General features: G+C 38.2%; 2 protein-coding genes across 2 annotated transcripts; both read left to right on the plus strand.

Annotated features, from left to right (window-relative positions):
- Nucleotides 1-3,201: 3,201 nt before the first annotated feature.
- Nucleotides 3,202-17,664, plus strand: cbwd1 (COBW domain containing 1). Its single transcript, XM_023958359.1, has 16 exons — nt 3,202-3,381; nt 3,644-3,757; nt 3,899-3,985; nt 4,213-4,309; nt 5,384-5,475; nt 7,889-7,948; nt 9,250-9,287; nt 10,265-10,311; nt 10,767-10,853; nt 10,929-10,973; nt 11,540-11,596; nt 14,067-14,118; nt 16,374-16,442; nt 16,536-16,601; nt 16,721-16,847; nt 17,303-17,664. The coding sequence occupies exons 2-16, from the start codon at nt 3,658-3,660 to the stop codon at nt 17,362-17,364; spliced, it is 1,086 nt and encodes a 361-aa protein (XP_023814127.1). The 5' UTR covers nt 3,202-3,381; nt 3,644-3,657; the 3' UTR covers nt 17,365-17,664.
- Nucleotides 17,665-18,817: 1,153 nt separating this feature from the next.
- foxd4 (forkhead box D4) lies at nt 18,818-19,846 on the plus strand. The gene has a single exon (NM_001160455.1). It carries the CDS (start codon nt 18,818-18,820, stop codon nt 19,844-19,846), a length of 1,029 nt encoding a protein of 342 aa, NP_001153927.1.
- Nucleotides 19,847-20,796: the final 950 nt, after the last annotated feature.

A 20,796-nucleotide genomic window follows, 5' to 3' on the forward strand; every position in this document is an offset into this window, starting at 1 on the left:
AAGGGCCACGGCACGCGGGAGGGAGGGAGCCACACGACTATAAAGGCTAGACGAGGCGCGCGCGCGCTCCCTCGCTGTTGAAAAGAAGAACTCACAGTATCTCCATAAAAGCAAACATTAAAAGTAATTTATTTAAAAATATAAACTTTAGGGAAAATAAAAACTTAACTAAAAAATATTTTTAAAACACACTATTGTTCAAAAAGCACAATGTCAATTTATTAAAAAAAATTAAAATAAAATAAAAAAGCAGTAGAACACTACAAAGGTAGTAACCTTTCAGCAAAAAGTTGTCTGTTTAAGTGTATTAAAATTTTACCTAATCTATACTTTAAGTTTACTCATATGCCTAACATCAATATCTAGTAACTTAAAATCTTCACATTTTGTCTGAAGAAGTATTCAGTTAGTATAGAATACTTCCTACTCTACACGTACATGGTCTATAGTAGACTTTTACACTCAAGTCTACTTAATCAAATAAACTCAAAGTGTAGGGCTACTGCTTTCTGCTTGGGGAACTCACACACATTTGTGCACACACATGCACATCTAACATTAAATGTTATGTATAAATAAATAATACTCAAACCTAAAAATAAAATAAACTCTAAAATGTTGAACAAATTTAAATTAAATCCCAGGCTGGCTTTCAAGAACCACCTATGCTAAACAGTACTACAAGGATGCTTGGTCTATACTAAAATTAAGGCTGTATACTTTACATTTTCTTATACCATCTACATATTGTAGACTCAAAATGTTTCAAGAATAGTTTGAAGAAGTATTCAGTTAGTATACGTCCTACAATGCACATGGTCTATAGTTGCTATACATATACTGTACTCAAATAAACTTGATAATATAAACTTCAAGTGTAGGGCCTACTACTTTTTTCTATGGCTACTTTGGTCACTTTTTCAACTATCACAAAATCGAACCCGTTTCTAAATACCTCTAAATCTTGAATAAATGATTGAGATCGCCTCTTTTTTAGGGAGATCTTGCTAGTACCGGATTGGACCCCCATTTGCCTTCAGAACCTTGGTGACATCGATTCAACAAGGTACTGGAAACATTCCTCAGAGAGTTTGGTCCATACTAACATGATAGCATCACGCAGTTGCTGCAGATTTGTCGGCTGCACTTCCATGATGCCAATCTCCCATTCCACCACATCCTAAGGGTGGAAGTCGCCATTAGAAGATGGGTACACTGGTCATAAAGGGATGGACATGGTCAGCAACACTCAGGTAGGCTGTAGCTTTGTAACCTTGCTCTATTGGTACTGAGGGTCCCAAAGTGTGCCAAGAAAATATCCCCCACACCATTATACCACCAGTATGAACCGTTGATTCAAGACAGGATGGATTCCTGCTTTCATGCTGTTGATGCTAAATTCTGATCCTACCATCTGAATGTCACTGCAGAAGTGGGGACTCAGAGCAGACAACATTTTTCCAATCTTCTGTTGTCCAATGTTGGTGAGCCTGTGGGAATTGTAGCCTCAGTTTCCTATTCTTAGCTCACAAGAATGGCACTCGGTGTGGTCTTCTGCTGCTTTAGCCCATTTGCCTCAATGTTGGATGTGTTGTACATTAAGAGAAGCTCTTCTGCAGACCTCGGTTGTGACCAGTGGCTATATGAGTTCCTGTTTATCAGCTGAAACCAGTCTGGCCATTCTCCTCTGACCTCTGGCATCAACGAGGCATTTCTGCCCACAGAACTGCTCCTCACTGGATGTTTTCTCGTTTTCTGACAATTTTCTGTAAACCCTAGAGATGGTTGTGGGTGAAAATCCCAGTAGATCAGCAGTTTCTGAAACACAACCATGCCACGTTCAAAGTCACTTCAATCACCTTTCTTCAAATTGCTTAGTTTGTACTGCAGCATATCATCTGAACCATGTCTACATGCCTAAATGCGTTGTGTTGCTCCCATGTTTGATTGACTGATTACGAGAATACTGTGCCTATAAAGTGGTTATTGAGTGCTTGTATGTCTTTTTTTTTTTTTATTTTATCTGTTTTTGCGAGTGTGTGTTAACATAGCTTGGGACTGCTGAATGTATTTTCCAAATTACTCAACACTTCCTAAATTCAAGGCAGTGTAGACACATGAATTTCAAGCTGTGGTGAGTCAGCATTTGTGTTGTAAAAGTAGAAGCGGAAGGAAAGAACTTGTTTGTCCATGTGCCTCTGAAGCTGCTTGGCTACAGGAACTTCTCCAGTGATCTTTTAAACAAGAGGAAATGTCTTCCCTTATTTTATCTGCAACTAAGTAAATTAATTTTTAGCTTTTTTGACTCCCTTTTAGGTTTTTTTATGACAAAAAGAAACTGTGTAAATGCAAACAAACACTTTTAGGAAAATAACAGTCTATCTACAAAACCTAGTACAGTGTTGAAAGAAGATAAATTGGAATTTAAATGGTTGATTTGGAATATTAAGTCAGTGTACATAATTTCCTTGGTGGTTTGCAGCTATTCCATTGTTAGGAATGTTTCAGACACTATGGTTTAGCTTACAGGTTTGAGAATGAGAACATATTTTAAAACATTTATATGGCGTTAGAACATGATTTGACTGACCTATACTGCAAGAATGTATATGGGTAAACAAAAAAGGTGTTGGAGGATGTAATGTAAATAGTGTTACTTTAAGTTACACGTTATTTATGACCTTTGTTGAACATATAAAACTTAGAAATGCTGCAGAGAATGATATGTAAATCACATCCCTACTTGTTCCTGTTGGTGTATTTACCCTTATTCCCCACTAGAGGTCAGTAATTCTCAACTAATAGTCTCAGAGAAACGTCTTAATCAACCTCAACAGTTTGCTTGACAAATAACAACTAATGTTTCATAAAGTCTCGTAAAATCTAAAAAAAGTATTAAAATTATTTTCATCTTGTTTCATTAAAATTGTTCATTTACATTTGTATACTTATTTTAACTGTATAATTCTTATAAAATCTTATTCTATAAAAAGGAATTGGGGAAAACAGACAGACAGACAACAATGTACTTTGTGTATTGGATTTTTGTTGCTTCCTTTTTTCTTATCAATTTGGCTATAAATCTCTATTTAATTGGGTTCCTCTAGTCTATCCTCTAGTTAAAATGCCCTTGCACTTAGCTGTACTTGAGTCTTCTTTTTGCATCAGCAGGGAGGGCGGAACCATTGTTGTGGGTCCATAGTTTCAGGGGGAATCTAAGTAGATCGGACGCTGTCAAAATAAACAGCTGAGCACCCGGAGACATTTAGGAAGAAACTTAAGCCTTCTACAGTCCCAAAAGGAAACACAAGTCAGAGATTTATTCCTGCCCTCCTAAATTAAGAAAAACTGGACATCTGCATCGTGACTAAAGCTGCGCAGGTTGGATTTAAATGTTTTCCCCACCGGTTTGTTTAATGCTATGCTTTTCTGCTGACACACATTACTGCTGCAGCTAACTAACAAATTTCAACCCATCTATTCATCTTTATTGGGTTTCTCCCTGTCCGTTCCAATATTAAATAACAATACAAAAAAAGGGTGAATATTTTACAAAATTTTGATTAGGAGTGCAGTAGTATAATTAAAAATAATGCCGAATTTTGACAGTTTCTCTTCATTTGACCGAACTTATGTCTTATAGATTTCCATTCTGTGATGGAGGAGGAAGATGACTGTCCAGAGTTGGTGCCTATCGACCCCCAGCCGGCTCCACCTGCACAGCAGATCCCGGTCACCATCATCACAGGCTACCTTGGTAAGATCTGTGTCATCGCTTCAGGGATCTTATTAAGAAGATTATATTCTCAGCTAAAGCAGCTGGGTGCTGTTCCATCACAATTCCTTCAATACTGTATTCATAAACACTGTCTCTTTAAAAGTAAATGAATCTTTACAGGAGCTGGAAAGACAACACTCTTAAACTACATATTAACTGAACAGCACAACAAACGGATTGCTGTCATTCTCAATGAATTCGGAGAAGGTAATTTCATTTTTTTGGAGTCAAAACAGTTTAAAATGACCCCCCCCCCCCACACACACACACACACACACACATTTGTGAACTAGAACCCAATAAAATTAAATTACATGGATTTTTTATGTAACAATTCACAATGGTCATTTAAATTTTTCGAATATTTGGCTTAACTGAATTTCTTTTGTTAGTGTTCTTGTAAAATCGTGTTCTTTTTCGGCCTCTTCCTGAAGGTAGTGCTCTTGAGAAGTCACTTGCAGTGAGCCAAGCAGGAGAGCTATATGAAGAGTGGCTGGAGCTGAGAAATGGCTGCCTCTGCTGCTCTGTCAAGTAAATATGCATTTTTGGCACTTAAATATATTTTGTTAATGCGTGTTTTGATCTCCATCTCCTTCTTACAGTTGTTATAGTTTAAATTCCTTTATAGTGTCCTGCACGTACGATGGAATTATCTCTTTTTTTAAGGGTTAAGGCAGGTCATTCTTCTGCTTATTTAATTGAGCACTAAAAAATAAAAATTTGCTTGGTTTCCTTCTACCTAAATTCTAAAATCCACAGATTTTCCAAATGCCAAAGGCCTCCAATTCAACGAAATGACTGAAATCTCTGTCTTTTGTAGCAGTTGTCATTTTGCTTTTCCTGTCATTTTAAGTTTGGATCAATGAGAGGTTTTTATTTTGCAAAGGCATGCAGTCAGGGTAATACTTTCAGGATATGTTGATGCGTATTAAATTGTAAAAGGAAAGGGAAGAAAGCAAAGTTTATCCCAGTGACCTGCCTCAGAGATCCACAGTTATCCCTGTTGTGAAAACACAAGGTTGGCTAAGACAAATACATGTTGGGCTGTCGAGTTCATGGAGTCTTGCCTTTTTGCTGCCACACCTCTGTGTAATGAAAAGAAAGAACATCCCAGATGTTTCCCATAGGAAAACATAAAGGAGAGGATGTTTCATCTCTGTATTTCATCAAATAAAATCAAACTTTATTCGAATAGCACTTTTCCAACTCGTGTCACTCGAAGGGCTTCACATAAAAACATAATCAAATTAAAAAAACAAAAAACCCATTATACAGAACTTAACATTGTCATTGAATGACCACGTGTAAAGATTTCAGCTAAACTCAAGCATTCATTACTTTAAAGTAAAGATCAGACTCTTGATGCTTAACTCCATAAATTCTTCCTTCCAAAATCAGTGTTGAGCATACAGGAAACTGACAGGGAAGAGAAACAAGGTGGCCTCTTTTGTATATAAAAAACACCTTTCTACTAACAATAATTCAGTTGTTTTAAAAGTAAAACCAAAATGAGAAGTTGTACATGAATTACTAGATGGTAAAAATGAAAGATGCTTTGTGTCTGTGGTTTCTTTCTAAGTACATTTTTCTTTTTCTTTTTATTAGGGATAATGGCCTTAAGGCAATTGAAAACCTGATGGAAAAGAAAGGAAAGTTTGATTATATCCTGTTAGAAACTACAGGACTTGCTGATCCAGGTAATGTATAAGAAAAATGAGGCACAAGATATTTAATGTTTAAAATGTTTAAAAGCATCACAAATTCATAATTTACACTTTGGAGAATTTTCTAAAAATTCTTCTTTAGTGTTAGGGTCATCATGCGACGAGAACCTCTAATCTCTTTTTAAAAAGCGGTTGGAGTTTTAAAGAAAAAAAAGTCAAAAACTTGGAAAAATGGCATATAATTGAATAATAAAGGTAACGATGATTAAGCTAAGAGCTCGTATTATGAGCATTACTTTGTCCACGTTTACGTAAGTAAACCATCGTCTTACTTCAGAATTGCTTTGTTAGAACTCAGTTTTCTCATACATGGGGTTTCTTTGTATATTAGATTAGGAAACTGTGGTTCATAAGAAGAAACAAACTTGGATCATCTGTAAATCAACAAGTATCCCGGTGTCGTTGCTTCAACAACTGGCATCTCCAGACTTTAAATAAATAAACAGTCCATTAGAAGCTGCTTATGGGGTCCATGAAGTTGATACAACCTGTTGATGTTGGTGTTGCAGAAGCAGCTCTCTAAACAGCAAAGGTCACAAGTCACAACGTCAAACATTTCCAAAAAAGTTTTCACATTTCAACTGTGTCAGTTTTGGCTTGAATCTTGAAAAGTTCCATTTTGTTCTCTAATCCTTGTTTGTTTTCTCCCCTAAAAGTGACCCTAAAGTTTTCATCTTTCAGACATGTAATAAAAAACATTAGTAAAGCTCATCAAAGCATCTTAAATGATCATTTTAAACCCTCTTGTTTTAAACATGGATTCAACTAGAAATATCAATTTTCTGTAAATCAGAGTTCATTGGACACTAACTGTAACTCATTTATTGTCATTTTTAAAGGTGGGGAATTGGACCACAAATTCTATATAATTAAAAAAAAAAAGAAAGAAAGATGTTTTCTTTATCTCAGCTAAGGTAGAGTAAAACTGTATTACCAAGTCCCTCTTGCTAATTCGCCATTACATCTTTTAATAAATGGAAATGCATTTAAGACTTGAAAACTTGAAATTAACTTTTCCATCTAAAATGCATTTTTTATCAGAGACACAGGGCGTTAAAAGGAACTGAAACTCTACAAAAAAAGCTTCTGCAAACATTTTTGAGGCCAAACAACAAGTACAAAGAAATGCTGTTAGTTTTATTAATAATATGATGATGATAATAAGATGATGAACATATTTAGCTGTTTCGTGGCTTGTGTTTTATTGGTCAAATTTGCAAATGGGGGAAAAAACACACCTTTGAACTACCTCCAAAAAATGTTAGTATAAATAATTAAATGGGGATCTGTAATGAAATATACAATAGTTATGAATTTAGTTCAGATGGGGTTTATGCATATAGCACAGTAGAGGAACAGCAAATAATAATTTGAGTTTTATTTGGTCTAATAGTCTTTCAAAGCCCTGCTTGTTGGGGATGTTTTGAATAAGAGAGAGAATTTTATGTTGCTGCGACAAACATTTTAATAAAGCATATATCGAACAGACAAACTGTGCACAGTCAGGAATGTGTGCTTAAGTCAAAGGTGTCAGGAGGCTGAGGCCTGGGTGCAAGTTTGCCAGTCACCTTCCCATCAGTCCAATAGAGCGTGTCCTCACTTAAACTGTCCTCCTCCCCCCGTGTCCCACGTCACTGGCTTGTTATCGACCAGGACAGGCCTGTCATTGGCTCTGGCAGAGCTGCCATTCACAAACGCCACAAGGGAATTCTCTTCTCCCATTCAGGAAAAAGGATTGGAGGATCTCTGTGAAACATGCCACTCAAAAACCGTTTTCATTACACAGCCATCAAATATTTACAATGCTTTCTTACTGCCGTTTGACAGCACGGAAAGGATCTCTGTCAGGAGGATGTATGATAAAAATGAATAACAGTTGTGTCCAGAGAAATACAGAAACAAATCAAATGTTCTAAGAAAACATAAAGAAATAAACGTGTTGATGGACATTAACCCCCCCCCCCCCCCCCCCCCCCCCCCAGGAAAAAGAAAACTCATTTTGTGTATGTCAAAGGCACAAATTTACGAGAATAGCTGCACCTCAAATCATATTCATGTAAAGCTGATGTCAAGTAAAACATTTCCATGGTTTACTTGACAAAAGAATGAAATTGAAAACTTAAACACATGGAATAGTGAAGACGATTACCAAACTTACACCTTCTTGAATTAAACCTTAAACTGAAACATTTCATGGAAACTTCTGCAACTCATTTGAAAAAAACCTCCTACAAATGTATAATTTGACAACATTTAAATTCAAAGAGCCTTATGGATGTTTTTAGCTGTTGGTTTCTTGCAATGATATGTTTTGATACATTTATTTGTTTTATTTTAATGCTCTGACATTTTTTTTCTTTGTAAAAACCCAAACTTTTCTTTTTAGGAGCGGTGGCTTCCATGTTCTGGGTTGATGCAGAGCTTGGCAGTGATATTTATTTAGATGGTATGTGAGTTACAACAGACTTTTTGTTCTGCTTCATAACTATGTTGACATTTAAAGACCCACTCTGATCATCTTTTGATCTACTTTTAAAACATTCCTGGTGGTCTTTTAATTTTGATTATGCCGTTTTTAAGCCAAAAGGTTGTTTTTTTTGTTCTTAGTTTCCTGCAAAGCGGCAGTATTTCATTAGAAATTTTTCTTCTGAGTGCAATTCTGCACCAACAGTCCCGCCCACAACTCCGCCCCCTCTGCTCCCAATTACGAAGAGCTCTCACTAGCTTACAGCCCCTCACACCACAACCAAGGATTAGAGTTGCAGCAAAAATAATGTTGGAGCCATTCAGCTGTTCAGTTTTGATCCAGATGTCAGCTCAGACGGGGAAAACAAAGACGTACATGGATCTATTTGTCTGCAAGTGCAGGCATCAGTCCATGCATCAGGATGGAGAGGAGCAGAGAGCTTGAGGCCCGCCCAGCGTATTTCCTATATCATAAATAAGCTCTTTTTCCAGCTGATTTTTTTTCCGTCTTCTCTTGATTCAGGATTTAAATAAAGAAATAGAAATGCAATTTTAAGCTAAGTTTTCTTTATTTATATATATATATATATATATATATATATATATATATATATATATTGGGGCTGCACGATATGAGGAAAACTTGCGATATGCGATATAAGGGATCAATATGGCGATAACGATATAATTTGCGGTATATAAATAAATAGAAAAATAACCAAAAACATCATTCCCATTTAGTTGCAACAGTTTAAAAATTATACTCCAAATGACCCTCATCGACATAGGTGACAATCGTCTAACATAATAGGCCTCCATCTGATTGGTAAACAATGGGTAAGCCTCCATCTGATTGGTCAAAACATAAAGGGATTTATTTGATGCATTAAATGCTGCCATAAGATTGTTTTAACACATTTTGGGTTTATGACTTATTGCGATATTCACCGTCTTTCGCGATATGCATATTGCAGAGCTGGATATTGCGATAACGATAAATTTGCTGTATATTGTGCAGGCCTAATATATATATATATATATATATATATATATATATATATATATATATATATATATATATATATATATATATATATATATATATATATACACACACAGTAAAGTTCATTTGTTTGAGTCTGTAAAAGCTGCTGTGAGTTAGAAATTATGGCATATATCTGCAAAAAAGAATACCAGAAGGTCAAACTAGAAAGAATTAGCATAGATTGTAAACAAAGGTATGCAATGTCTTTAATTTACTAATATTTTGTCCCATTGTAGGCATTGTGACTGTCATCGATGCCAAGTTTGGGCTACAGGTACGTCAAAGAAACGTCTCTCCATCTGAACTGAAAAATTCAAAAAAATAGTCAAAGTAAAACAAGAAAAAAATGTTTCTTTTATTTAAAAAAAAAAGTCTTTTTTTTAAAAGTCTTTTTGTCCAGTCTAATTCATTTTTTGAGTCTTACTGATAAAATACTCAGATTGACATTAGAAATAAAAACAAAAATGATTACGTTTTGGCATTTTTAATAATCATATTCTGTGTTTGAGAAAAGCTGATATTGCGACTTTGTCAAAAGTATTCTGGTAGGTTTCTGAGCTGTTTTGTGCTCCCACCACAACCCCACCCCCCTAGTATCTTGGCCTCGCTGTGCTACCTAAAAGGATCAGGACAAGTGACACCTCGATAATGGGCTCTAATTTAGAAGTGTCATGTTCAGCAAAGTGACACACTTCGTGGCCCCCGTGCTGTTCTCTCTTCAGAGTAGAGACGGGCAAGATGAAGGGAATCCTGACAGAAAGAGGAGTGGATATAACTCACTGTGATGGAGTAATTGATACCGGAGATGTGACCACTGTAATTGGACTGTCGCATCCACTCACCTGCCTTTGCTCTCATCTATCTCGTCAAATATCTATCCGTCCAAAGACGAATCCATTCTACTTGTAGCCCCTCTTGGTCTCTCGCCTTTTGAAAGACATTTTTTTTTCCTTGAACCCAGAGGATCGAGGGCATTCACCGATGATCCTTTTAAACTTTAATATGTTTTTGGCCGTCAGATGAAGCTGTGTTGAGCTGGTCAGTGACAGATACATGTCATTTTGTCCCTGAGCAGGTCAGGATCCAGATTAACACCTCCTGTCCTCACCCCATGTGCGCACACACAAAGAAATTGGAAATGCATCTCATGTGGTTTCATCTGTTGTGATCTAAAGAAATCTTTCCTTATTTTCTTTTTGTTATTTCGTGTCAAAGTTTATTTTCTTGACTTTGTTTCTCATTCATTTACAGCAGCTAATGGAAGAAAAGGCAGATGGATTCATCAATGAGGCAGCAAGGTACTTTTCCTGTTTTTTATTTATTTATGTACCTCTGCATAAAAAAAAAGCATTAAAGAAAGATGGCCTCCTGTTAAATTACAGTTTTTCAAAAACTCTTTCCTTACCATTTTGTTGTCAACCTCCCCAGGTGCCATAGCTTGTTGTTGACATTCCCTCCATTTGATCATGTGTCTCCCAGTCGGTGCCTCCCAGCAGATGTGCGGTTCTGCTGCTAAACAAATATACCGTCATGGGGGGGACCCAACCCTTTGCATTTTTTGTTGGTCTTTTCACCTCTAAACTAAACAGTTCTCAGCTCCCATTTGAGTTTAGAGTTTGCTCCATGTCCGACGACCACCCATTTAATGGATGCAGGAGTGCGAAGAAGCATCTTTTGGTTTTTTTTTTTTTTTATTTGCTCAATCTAAAATCTGAACTTTCCGTTTTTACAGTCTTTCTTTACTGTCTTTCAGACAGATTGCTGTTGCTGACTTGACCATAATCAATAAGACTGACCTGGCGACTGGGGAGGAACTAAACCAAGTCAGAGATGCTGTCAGGTCAGCATCCTTCATCGTCCACCCATTCATGAGTCTGCAGATTGAACAGTATCCCCAATTCCTTTCTCCTTTTAGGTCTATAAACGGTCTTGTCAAAATTCTAGAAACCCAGAGATCAAGGTAAGTTTCCACTTTCAAACAAAACAAGACTAACAAAAGGATCAGGTTAAGCCCGGGAACCTTGCTGTGTTCAGTGAAGCTCCTCCTCAGATCTTTGTGCCAAAGATGAAGCTCTTCACGCGCACAAACATAAACTGCTGTGCTCTAAGTAAACACCAGAGCTGCACCGGGATTCAGTTACCCAAGTCTTTGCTCTCTGACCCTTAGCTTTTTTCCAGCCTGGTGAGATGTGCATATGTGCGCGCATCCCAATGTATGTGCACACACGCTCGCCACGTTAGCATGTGGGGTGTCACTGGGGGGGGGGGACCCCGACACAAAGCAGTGAGAAGGAAAGCTTTGGTGTGTTTGGGCTCCTCCGTGGTCTCCTGCAGAGTTCAGACCTGGGTGAGCAGATGAAAGAGCGTGCAGCGAGGGGTTAATTGAAAAAACACTGCCAAAACATTCCGCCTGGGTAATGTTAGTTTGTGGCAAAAAGTTGAAATATTTTGTTTGATTTTCTGTCTCTGGGGGGTGGTTGGACTCTAAACTAAGCAGAAAGTAAATAACATGAACCCCCTGTGCAGGGTGGACCTCTCTGAAGTTCTGGACCTGCATTCCTTTGACATTGAGGATGGAGCAAAGTAAGTTGCTTGATTTGTCTAATAGGTTTGTGAAGGACTGTTGCACGTCACTTAGATGAAGAATACACCTAAATCTTTGTGTTTTTTTAATAGATATTTACATTTGGATTTTTTTTTAAAGACTAAAGTTTTAAACAGCCACTCTGAACAACTTTTGATTGATTTTAAAAATGTTCCCAGTGTTTTTCTCCATTATGATTATACTGCTTTTAGCCAAAATAAAAAAAATAAAAAACAGTTGTTTCCTAGGACATAATTTCTGCAGAGTGGCAGTAGTTCATAAAAACCTCTAAATTGTGGGCAGGCCCACTGGTGTGGAGCAACCCCACCCTCTTACCCATTGCCAAGAGATCTGAGCAGGGAGCTTGTGGCCCACCCAGCATATTTTCTATGTCGCACTTAAGCCTCGTTTCCTCTGAGTGGTCCGGTCCAGTCTGGTACAGTCCAGTTTAAAGTGGACCTGGCAATTCTGATGAGCAGTTCCACTCAAAGTTGGACCGTCACGGCCCAAGCAGGGTGAAGCTAACAACAACAACAATGGGGCTCATCCAGCAGCTCGTTTTTTGTTTGGCTTCTCGTACTTTGTATTTTATATTGTTTGAGAGAAGATTGCAGAATACAGCTGCTTTCTTGGAGGTTTTTTTTTTTTTGACGTAATGGCCTTCAACCAATCAACGGGTTTCAACAGTAGCTCCACCCTAACCGGTCTTTTCAGTTTTTCTTTTGACCGTAAACCAGCGGGAGCCCAAAAATGGTTCAGTTCGGTCCAGCTTAATGAATCCATTATAAAATGGAAACGCTTAAAATAACAGACTGGACCGGACCACATTGTACCACTCAGTGGAAACGAGGCATTAGGCTCTTTTTCCAACAGCATTTTTTTTGTCTGCTCCTAAATTCACAATGGTTTGAATAAAGAAAGACACAAACTTGCAAAAACCCACTTTTCATCAGAGTGGGTCATTAAACACAAATCAAATGGGATTTCTAGGATCAAACTCAACTTTTGTAGTGTGATTACCTTTAATAGTCTTTAGAATATACCATATTTCTGTTATAACACGTAACATTCTCTGTAAGTTTTTTATTTAATTTCAAATTTGAAAGTGAAGGATTTAACCCCTAATTCGGCCTTCGTGGGTTGCCTTTGTTATCACTAAGTGCACACCCAGCTCTCTAAAGCTGCTGTCAGGTTTCACACTAATTAACCAGCTCCTTTATTGAGCATCCCTCTGTTACACCAAAGGGATGGTCATCGCAGTGTCCCCTGCAGAATGGAACCCACGTTCATCCCCTCATGAGAATGAACTGGCCGCCGCGTTAAAGCTCTCGCCCCGAGTCAATGTCTCACAACCAGCTGCAGAGGATTAAAGCCGTGTGTGTCCAGCGGCTCCCGAGGAGTTCCCCCTTGTCCCAACAGATAGCTCCTTTCCCTGTCTTTAGAGGCTCGGCCCCTCCTCCCCTGAGACCCACGCTGGCTGTTTGAAGCCGCCCCCCACTGCTCTGCCTGTGTGGCACTAACAGCACGTGGGGCTCAAGCAGCTGGACACAACATTTAGCCTCCTTGTGGGGTCAGGGAGAAGTGGGGGAATACGGGTCATAGTTTGTTTGCGGGGTTGGTGGGTGTCCTGTAGGATTTGTCATTTCTAAAGCCTTTGCAAGTACATTTAGAGTTGTGTCATTAAGCACAGACAAAAACCATGAGATCAAACACAAAGAAAGAAAACTGGTTTGGTTCCGCCAAGCAAATGCCATTAAAAAGTTTAACCTTTTTTTTGTGTGTAAGCAAACTACCTTTGGATTAACCTTGAAAGGATCAAAATCAAATAGAAAATGATCCATAAAACCAGCAGGTAATAATGATTCAATACATTTTAGTAAATACCAGCTTCAAACATGATAGCTTCATTGCAGTTCACCTTTCCGCCTTCATTCAAACTTCTCAGTTCATCCTGGATCACAGTAAAGAGGAGCCCCTAATCTTACTCTCACAACTTTCAGTTAAGAAAAATCCAACTTAATTTGCAGCTTGGAAATAATTTTTTTTTACCAATAACCATAACATATAACTCAACTTCCTTTACTGGTAGCTATTTAGATATTAATTTAACTTATTACATATAATTTAACCTATCAGCTATTTGTACTGTTCTGGTGTTGGTACTCTCAACTACTTTAAATTGATTAACTGATTCATTGGTTGACTGTTACACCTGCACTTTAAGGCAATTCCAAATAAATTTGGTGGATGGTTAAAATTCATGATGTAGCATTTTATTGAATAATAATAAGCACATTCTTTGTTCTATTTAGGCTAAAAGTTTCAAAACATCGAATTTGAGTCAAAAACTTTGAAATAATTGAAATGATGTTAACTGCATCTTGTAATTTTATAGCAATGCTTGTTTGAATTTATCTGTAAGGTAAACTAAAAAAAACTCTCCATATTTTGTTATTTCTCTCACAAAAGACTTGCTAAGAAGCTCCAGCTTGTGAAACCCACAGGACCTCATCTCGACAAGGTTTGGATCTTTTGTTCACCTTTTTCTTGTGTTGTTTGCTAATTATTTTCAACACATCGTTTCCTTCAGGATACAGAGGGATTCAATCTCCTCAGGCTAACACAGAGCCTTGCATTACCTCAGGCTGTGACACTGTAATGAAAACTCCCAGCCTGCTTTGCTTTTTGGGCTTTGTTTGAAATGAGGCGTTTGATGTTTTTGGTTGAATAACAATCAGAGCTTATCTGGGTCGTGCACAACTCACACACTGAACCTTTTCTACTCTTAAATGGACCGGATAGACCAACCAGAATCCTTTGCGCGTTCTGAGGCGATTCTGCAAGTGAAGTGTTTTATTCTGATTGGTCGTTTTGGTTTGAAGTGTTCCCACATGTCCACGTGTCCTCTGGCAAAACATTTGTTAATGCGCCGTTTGTGTATTCCCATTCCCTGAACTCAAGATATCAGATTGGCCATTTCCATGAGTTTATCGACTGCTAAAGGTATAAAGTTCCTCTAGGAAGAACTTTATACTATCCTTTTTAGCATCATAAGCTGAAATGCTTCCCTGCAGCTGCTTGGCCTCATACTGTTTCCAGTTTTTATCACAGGATGAGGAGAAACGAGGGTTATTTGTGCGGGTAAATATCGGCATTGTTGTCTGTCTTCTCTCAAGTTGTCTTTCCCGCATGAAGCCCTACTGTTCCTCAGACTCCCTGCCCCATTCCCCACCCTCACATCACTCTTTTCATGTAAATGAGAATGCTGTTTGTCTGTTGTTATACCAAATGACAAGGAAGTGTGTAACCTTCACACTTAAACACGACCCCCCAAATATCTGCCAAGTGCCCCTTTTAATGTGAGGAAGTGAGGATGTTGTCGCTACTTGATCTGGGATTTGGTTGCCGTGGCGTTTGACACGTTCATTCCTCAACTTATTGGTGCTTGTTAACATGCTTTTGCATTTGTGAAATTCAAATGAAATTCTATGTGATATTCAACTCGGTTTATTTGGGAAGTACCAATTCATCGGTGAGGTGCTAAACCAAAAATAACAAAGAACAAATCAAGTGATTATAATTCCAATGAGGCCAGATTGTCTTGTAAAAATGATCGATAAAAGATTTCTGAGCCTGCAAAGAGCAACAGTGAAGAGATAAACTCTGTTAGTGGAAGAACAACCTGGTAAGGGGTTATATAATCACATGGTTAAAAGCTAAGGTCCACCATTGTACAGCCTAAAATATTTTTCATAAGCAGAAGTTTCCCAAACTTTTTGGGAAATGACGTTCAAACTGAAGTCAGACTACACTGTTTTAAGAAAGAACACACAAATAAAGGTTACATCTCAGATGCTACAGACCTCAGGAGGTTTAATATTGAGGTTCATGTGGCAAAATTATAAAAATGCGTTTTGGTTGGGACATTTTTAGAAAAAAATGGTCTTTACCTGTTTAAAATGATAGGAAAAATAAACAACAGCATATAAAAAAAAAAAGTTTTTTACATTTTGCCCAAAGATGTCTATCCATAATATACTAATTTTTAGTAAAAATTATACCATGGTCCGTGTGAATACTCTATTCTGTTTGGCTCCTGGGTGTGGATTAAAAAGTGATATTGGCCAGTGATAAAATACACACCAAAATACTAGTTTTGGTCACATAGCCCAAATGTTCTATATCATTGCGCTGGCTTTTTTGAAAACCTTGGCTTCATCATCTGGACAAAAACAAGCGGTTGACAACGCCCTGCACCACACATCAGATTGTCCGCTTTTTGAAGAATAAAAAATACAAAAAATTGATGAAATATTTATTTCTTTTGTTAGTGACCATGGTATTAGCGGGATAGTTGCCTATCAGGTGTTCATTATCATATATAAACAGACTTTGCGGAAGCAACTGTCGGACACGAAGGCTTCCGTGTCCGACAGTTAATTTCTGATAATGCCACCTTGTCAGCCATTATTACTTACACGGCATATCACAGCAAACACTTTATCATAGTTGTCCAGCACGGTGGAGGAGAGCTCATGATTTGGGCTTTTTTGTGTTCTTGCAGTCATGGGTCTTATTTAAATAGCATGTTTCCTAAATATATGAGGAAAAATACTGTGCTGTTAACTTACAATGTAAAATCTCTTTCATGCTATTCTTTAATGTTATTCCTGACTGACTTTATTTTGTATTTAAGTGAGTTGAAATGTACATATTTCCAAATCTTGCACTTACAAGTGGCATTAAAACGATGTGTGAATTGTTTAACCCCTGTAGAGTATTTTAACTGTGATGTTTGAGGTGGCAGGAGATCTTTCAGAAGATGCCCTGAATGCCTTTATCCAAGTAAGAAATTGATTTTTTTCTTGTGTATTTCTGTTTACCACACTAATAAGCTGTAATTATAAAAAAACAACAACTTCTTTTTCCACTTTTAAGGATCTTCTTTGGGAAAAGAAATTCCTCAACAAAGAAAAGAAGCCCATGACAGTCATCCGCTTAAAGGTACACAAGATTCCAGAAGTTTCCCAGTGCGCTCAGTGATCAGCAGCTCAGTCTGTTGCTCAGTGAAATACTTCATTTGGGGTTGGATAGTGTGTCATGTTTGTCTTTTTGGTTTTCAGGGAATAGTATCATTTGCAGGCAAAGACCAACAGGTGATGCTGCAGGGGGTCAATGATCTGTACGAGCTCAATGACACTCCTCAACTTTGGGAAGACAACCAACGAATCAACCGGCTGATTTTTATAGGTGCGTGCGCACAGACGGAGAGTTTGCCCTTCTGTCTTTATTAAAACTCTGAACTTGGATTCAATCGTGACTAATTTCCTCATACTGATGGTACCTTTATTACAATTTACAAGTAGCTCTAACCTTTCTTTATGTTGACCCCTAGTATTCTGTTGAGGTCACAAAAACATTCATCCCAGTTTTGCCTTAATTCAGCCAAAGCAGTGAATGAATGTGTAAATTATAAAGTTGACTTTTATTTGTTGAGTTCCTAGTTTGATTTCATTTGAACAAATATAACGAAATGATCATATATATTAAGTTTGTTTGACCTTTCATTGATTTGAAAGTTGTTGTTATTAGTAGTAGGGAGTTTAATTTGAGCAAAAAAAGTGAAACTTTCAAGTTTTTTTTATCTGTGTGTTTGTGTCTGGCTGTTCATGTCAATGCTCTTGTTGCTTTGTTATCTTTTGCAGGTAGAAACCTGGACAAGGACATTTTGGAAGAACATTTCATGAAGACTGTAATTCAGAACTGAAAAACTTAACCAAGCCTTTCCCTTGTGTAAAATTTTTCAAACAGTTATTTATGGCTATAAAAATGTATGGAGATCTCACGGCTGCAGCTTTGAAGACTAGCCCAGATACTGTATATGAATGATAATGGATAATTTGGAGTTTGAATTTTCTGATTCAGCAGTTAAAGGTAATTTTAATGTAAAAAATCATATATATATATACGTAAAACACCCTCATTTTCCATCTTTTGAATAAAATACTGTTTCCTATTATTTTATACAAAATATAGTCTTGCATTCTTCCAGGAAAACTAAATTCTGTGAATTAATTTGTATTTATTTAGTTGTTATTATTATTGTATGGGAGAATTTGTGTAGTGCTTTTGTGTCCACATGATGCCTAAAATACCTTTGTGGTTTTAAACATGTAAAAAACATTGCCACCTCCACCCCCGCCTTCCTCGTCGAAGCCTTTTTCGGTTACACTCGTGAGAAGCATCGTGGGATACGCACACAGGAGGCCTTGTCAGGTGGAGTCGCTCCAGCCTGCTCATTTGCAATGGAGATGTGGTGACACTCGGGTTTAGCGCGTATTCGTTGGTGGACGGCGGCTGAGCTTTGAGGTCGTGTCTGTGGTCAATAAAACCGAGCTGAGCTCCCGGCGCAGAGCGCGTAATAACGCAGCTCCACGGTTTCCTTTCCAATTCGGATGCTGATTGGCCTCGTTAAAGCAACAATTGCCTCCAATTCTTTAAAAGCTGCGGGGAGCCCCACCTTGGCCATCTTGATGGACACCCCACCTGCAGGCATGCAGAGGTGAAACAAATGAACCCATATGGTTTACCATGGAGAAAAACGTGGGTGTTGTGGGCGCAGAACATCTGACCCCTGATTGAGGAGCTTCAAAGTCTGTGATATCAAATGACAAATATTGTAATCTGTTGCTCAGTTAAGTCAACTCAACTCATCAAAGGTTCAAAATATCCTCTTAGATTGTTTTTCTAAGTCACTTTAAGGTACCATTTGGCTAAAGTGAGTTATATTTCCCCTTTGTCAACGTATTTTGTGTGAAAAGTTTCTCTTAATAGTAAGTCATTGTTTGTTTCCCATGTCACCATAACTATGCAAAAATAAACCCTCTAAGAAAATTACCTATTAGCATGAATTCAAGCGGCTTTAACACCCCTTTGAAGCACGAACTGTCTTTAAACGCACCAGGAACACGCAACCCCCACCGTTTTTCTTGTGGCTACCCGCAGTGCGGGGCGATTCTGATAGGTCCAGAGTTGTTAATGGGCCTGGCCAAAAAGGCATCAGCTTCCAATGATATAAAGTCTGAGTGCTTAGCTAAAAAACAACTACTAAGTCTCATTGAAACCACATTTGCGCTTTTACGCACAGAAGGACGCGCACTTTGCCTTTACGCACAAAAGCTGAAGGCCGCAACTTAAAAAAAAAGAAACTAAATGTAACTATGACTCTTTCAAGCAAGTTCAAAACGCCCTCTCACAATGGGTTGCTTCTGGAAGAAGAAAAAGTTAACATAGTTGGTGAAGTTGAGGAAGTCCAACGAGGAAAGTGTGGACAGGAGCGCCTCACGGACACTGGATCAACAGCGGAAGAGTGTGATTCCTCGGAGCCGGACTCTTCGGGGGAAAGCGAAAACAGCTTCTGCACTGAGCCCCCCATCAAAGGCCAGAGCAGCACGGTGAAGCCCCCTTACTCTTACATCGCTCTCATCACCATGGCCATCCTGCAGAGCCCCCTGAAGAAGCTGACGCTGAGCGGCATCTGCGACTTCATCAGCAACAAGTTTCCCTACTACAAAGACAAGTTCCCGGCGTGGCAGAACTCCATCAGACACAACCTGTCTCTGAACGACTGCTTCATCAAGATCCCCAGGGAGCCTGGAAATCCAGGGAAAGGCAACTACTGGTCCTTGGATCCGGCCTCTGAGGACATGTTTGACAATGGCAGCTTCCTTCGGAGGAGGAAACGGTTTAAGAGGAATCAGCCCGAAATAATCAAAGATGGATTTGTGTTTTATTCCAGTTTGGGCTGCTGTCGATCTTACGCGCAACATTATAACATACCGGGCCAGGTAAGCCGCTCACCTGCTGCTCCCATTCATTACATGCAGGGCCAGAGCGGCATCATGATGCCGTTTCCTTCATATTACCTTCTACCAAACGCTCTGAGCAGTGATAAGAGCCGATTTAAAGACTCCAAGGCGCATCCGTGCGCACCAGAAGCAAAACCTGGCCCGCAGCCAAAGTGTTCCTTCAGCATCGACAGCATCATGAGTCTGCCCCCTCCTGTGACGCAGCAGATGCCAAAACCACCGGTCATTCATCGTGGCTACAACCAGATCATGTCAAACCCAAATACCTGTTTGGTTCCGACGCTCCTTCAGCCCTCCAGAACTCCACTCTGCCCTCCATCCGCCCTGAGCGCGGCTTATTTTATAACTGACCAGCTCAGCCAGACATACCCTCGCTGCTGAAGCGTCTTACACCACCGATGTGGCTTATTTCTTAAAGAAATGTTTTCACCTGCATGATATTTATGTGCATTGACACTTAAACCCGTGTCTGTAAATAAAAAAGTGACTAGATCAGGCTGTAATATATTTACATTTGTGGATAATATCTGTTGTTGCTTTTCAACCATCATTAAGAAATAAAGAACTTGAAAACACTTCGCTTTTGGAGAGATTTGAAATAAAATCTCGAAATGTTTATCAGACAGATCTTTGAGGTTCTGACGCGACGAATTTGTTTATCTAACAATCATTACTGGAGCAAAATTGACAAATAAGAAACCTGTGTGGCGTTATGATGCAATGAGCTCCTAACGCCACACAAATGAGCTTTAATGCATCAAAAATAAAATGACAATTTAGGCATCAAAAGTTGTTGAATGTTTTTTTGTTAAAACTGTAAAGCTTACTGTCCAAAACTGAAGGTGTTTTTTCTTTCTATTATTCTTCAGAATTAAAATACTTCATAAATTCAGTTCGTTTCTTTTTTCCACAATGTGCACTTTATTATTTCTGCCTCAAGGGGGCGGTAATGACAAAGAGAAGAATCACTAAAACGCAATCTGTGATCTAGAAGTATTGTTTTTATATATGTTTTTTGAAAACCTTTTTGTAAACTTTAATTTAGACTTTTAAGACTAATTGTGATAGGATCAACCATTATAATTCGTAAGTTATGGAATTTAGGGCGTTTTTAACAAAACAATTATGCCCAAATAATATTCATATAGGGAAAACTTTAATATAGGAGGACAACAATTTATAATGCCATATTTTTAGACCAACAAATTCTATGAAAAACAGAACTAGGCATTAGATAGCCTAATTATTCAGTTCTTGCGTTTTCTCAGTCTGTTTTGGTACTTCTTGCACTTTTTCATAAACAAATAACTTCTTTTCATCAGCTGCCACTA

This window comes from Oryzias latipes, chromosome 9 (assembly GCF_002234675.1).
Source record: "Oryzias latipes chromosome 9, ASM223467v1".
Taxonomy (NCBI): Eukaryota; Metazoa; Chordata; class Actinopteri; order Beloniformes; family Adrianichthyidae; genus Oryzias; species Oryzias latipes.

Bases quoted from the DNA above. Each gene is read 5' to 3' on its own strand.
- cbwd1 (XM_023958359.1), top strand. From the start codon at position 3,658: ATGGAGGAGGAAGATGACTGTCCAGAGTTGGTGCCTATCGACCCCCAG. The intron at 3,986-4,212 runs GTAATTTCATTT...CTCTTCCTGAAG, and splicing joins TCTCAATGAATTCGGAGAAG to GTAGTGCTCTTGAGAAGTCA. The intron at 9,288-10,264 runs GTACGTCAAAGA...ATTCATTTACAG, and splicing joins ATGCCAAGTTTGGGCTACAG to CAGCTAATGGAAGAAAAGGC.
- foxd4 (NM_001160455.1), top strand. From the start codon at position 18,818: ATGACTCTTTCAAGCAAGTTCAAAACGCCCTCTCACAATGGGTTGCTT.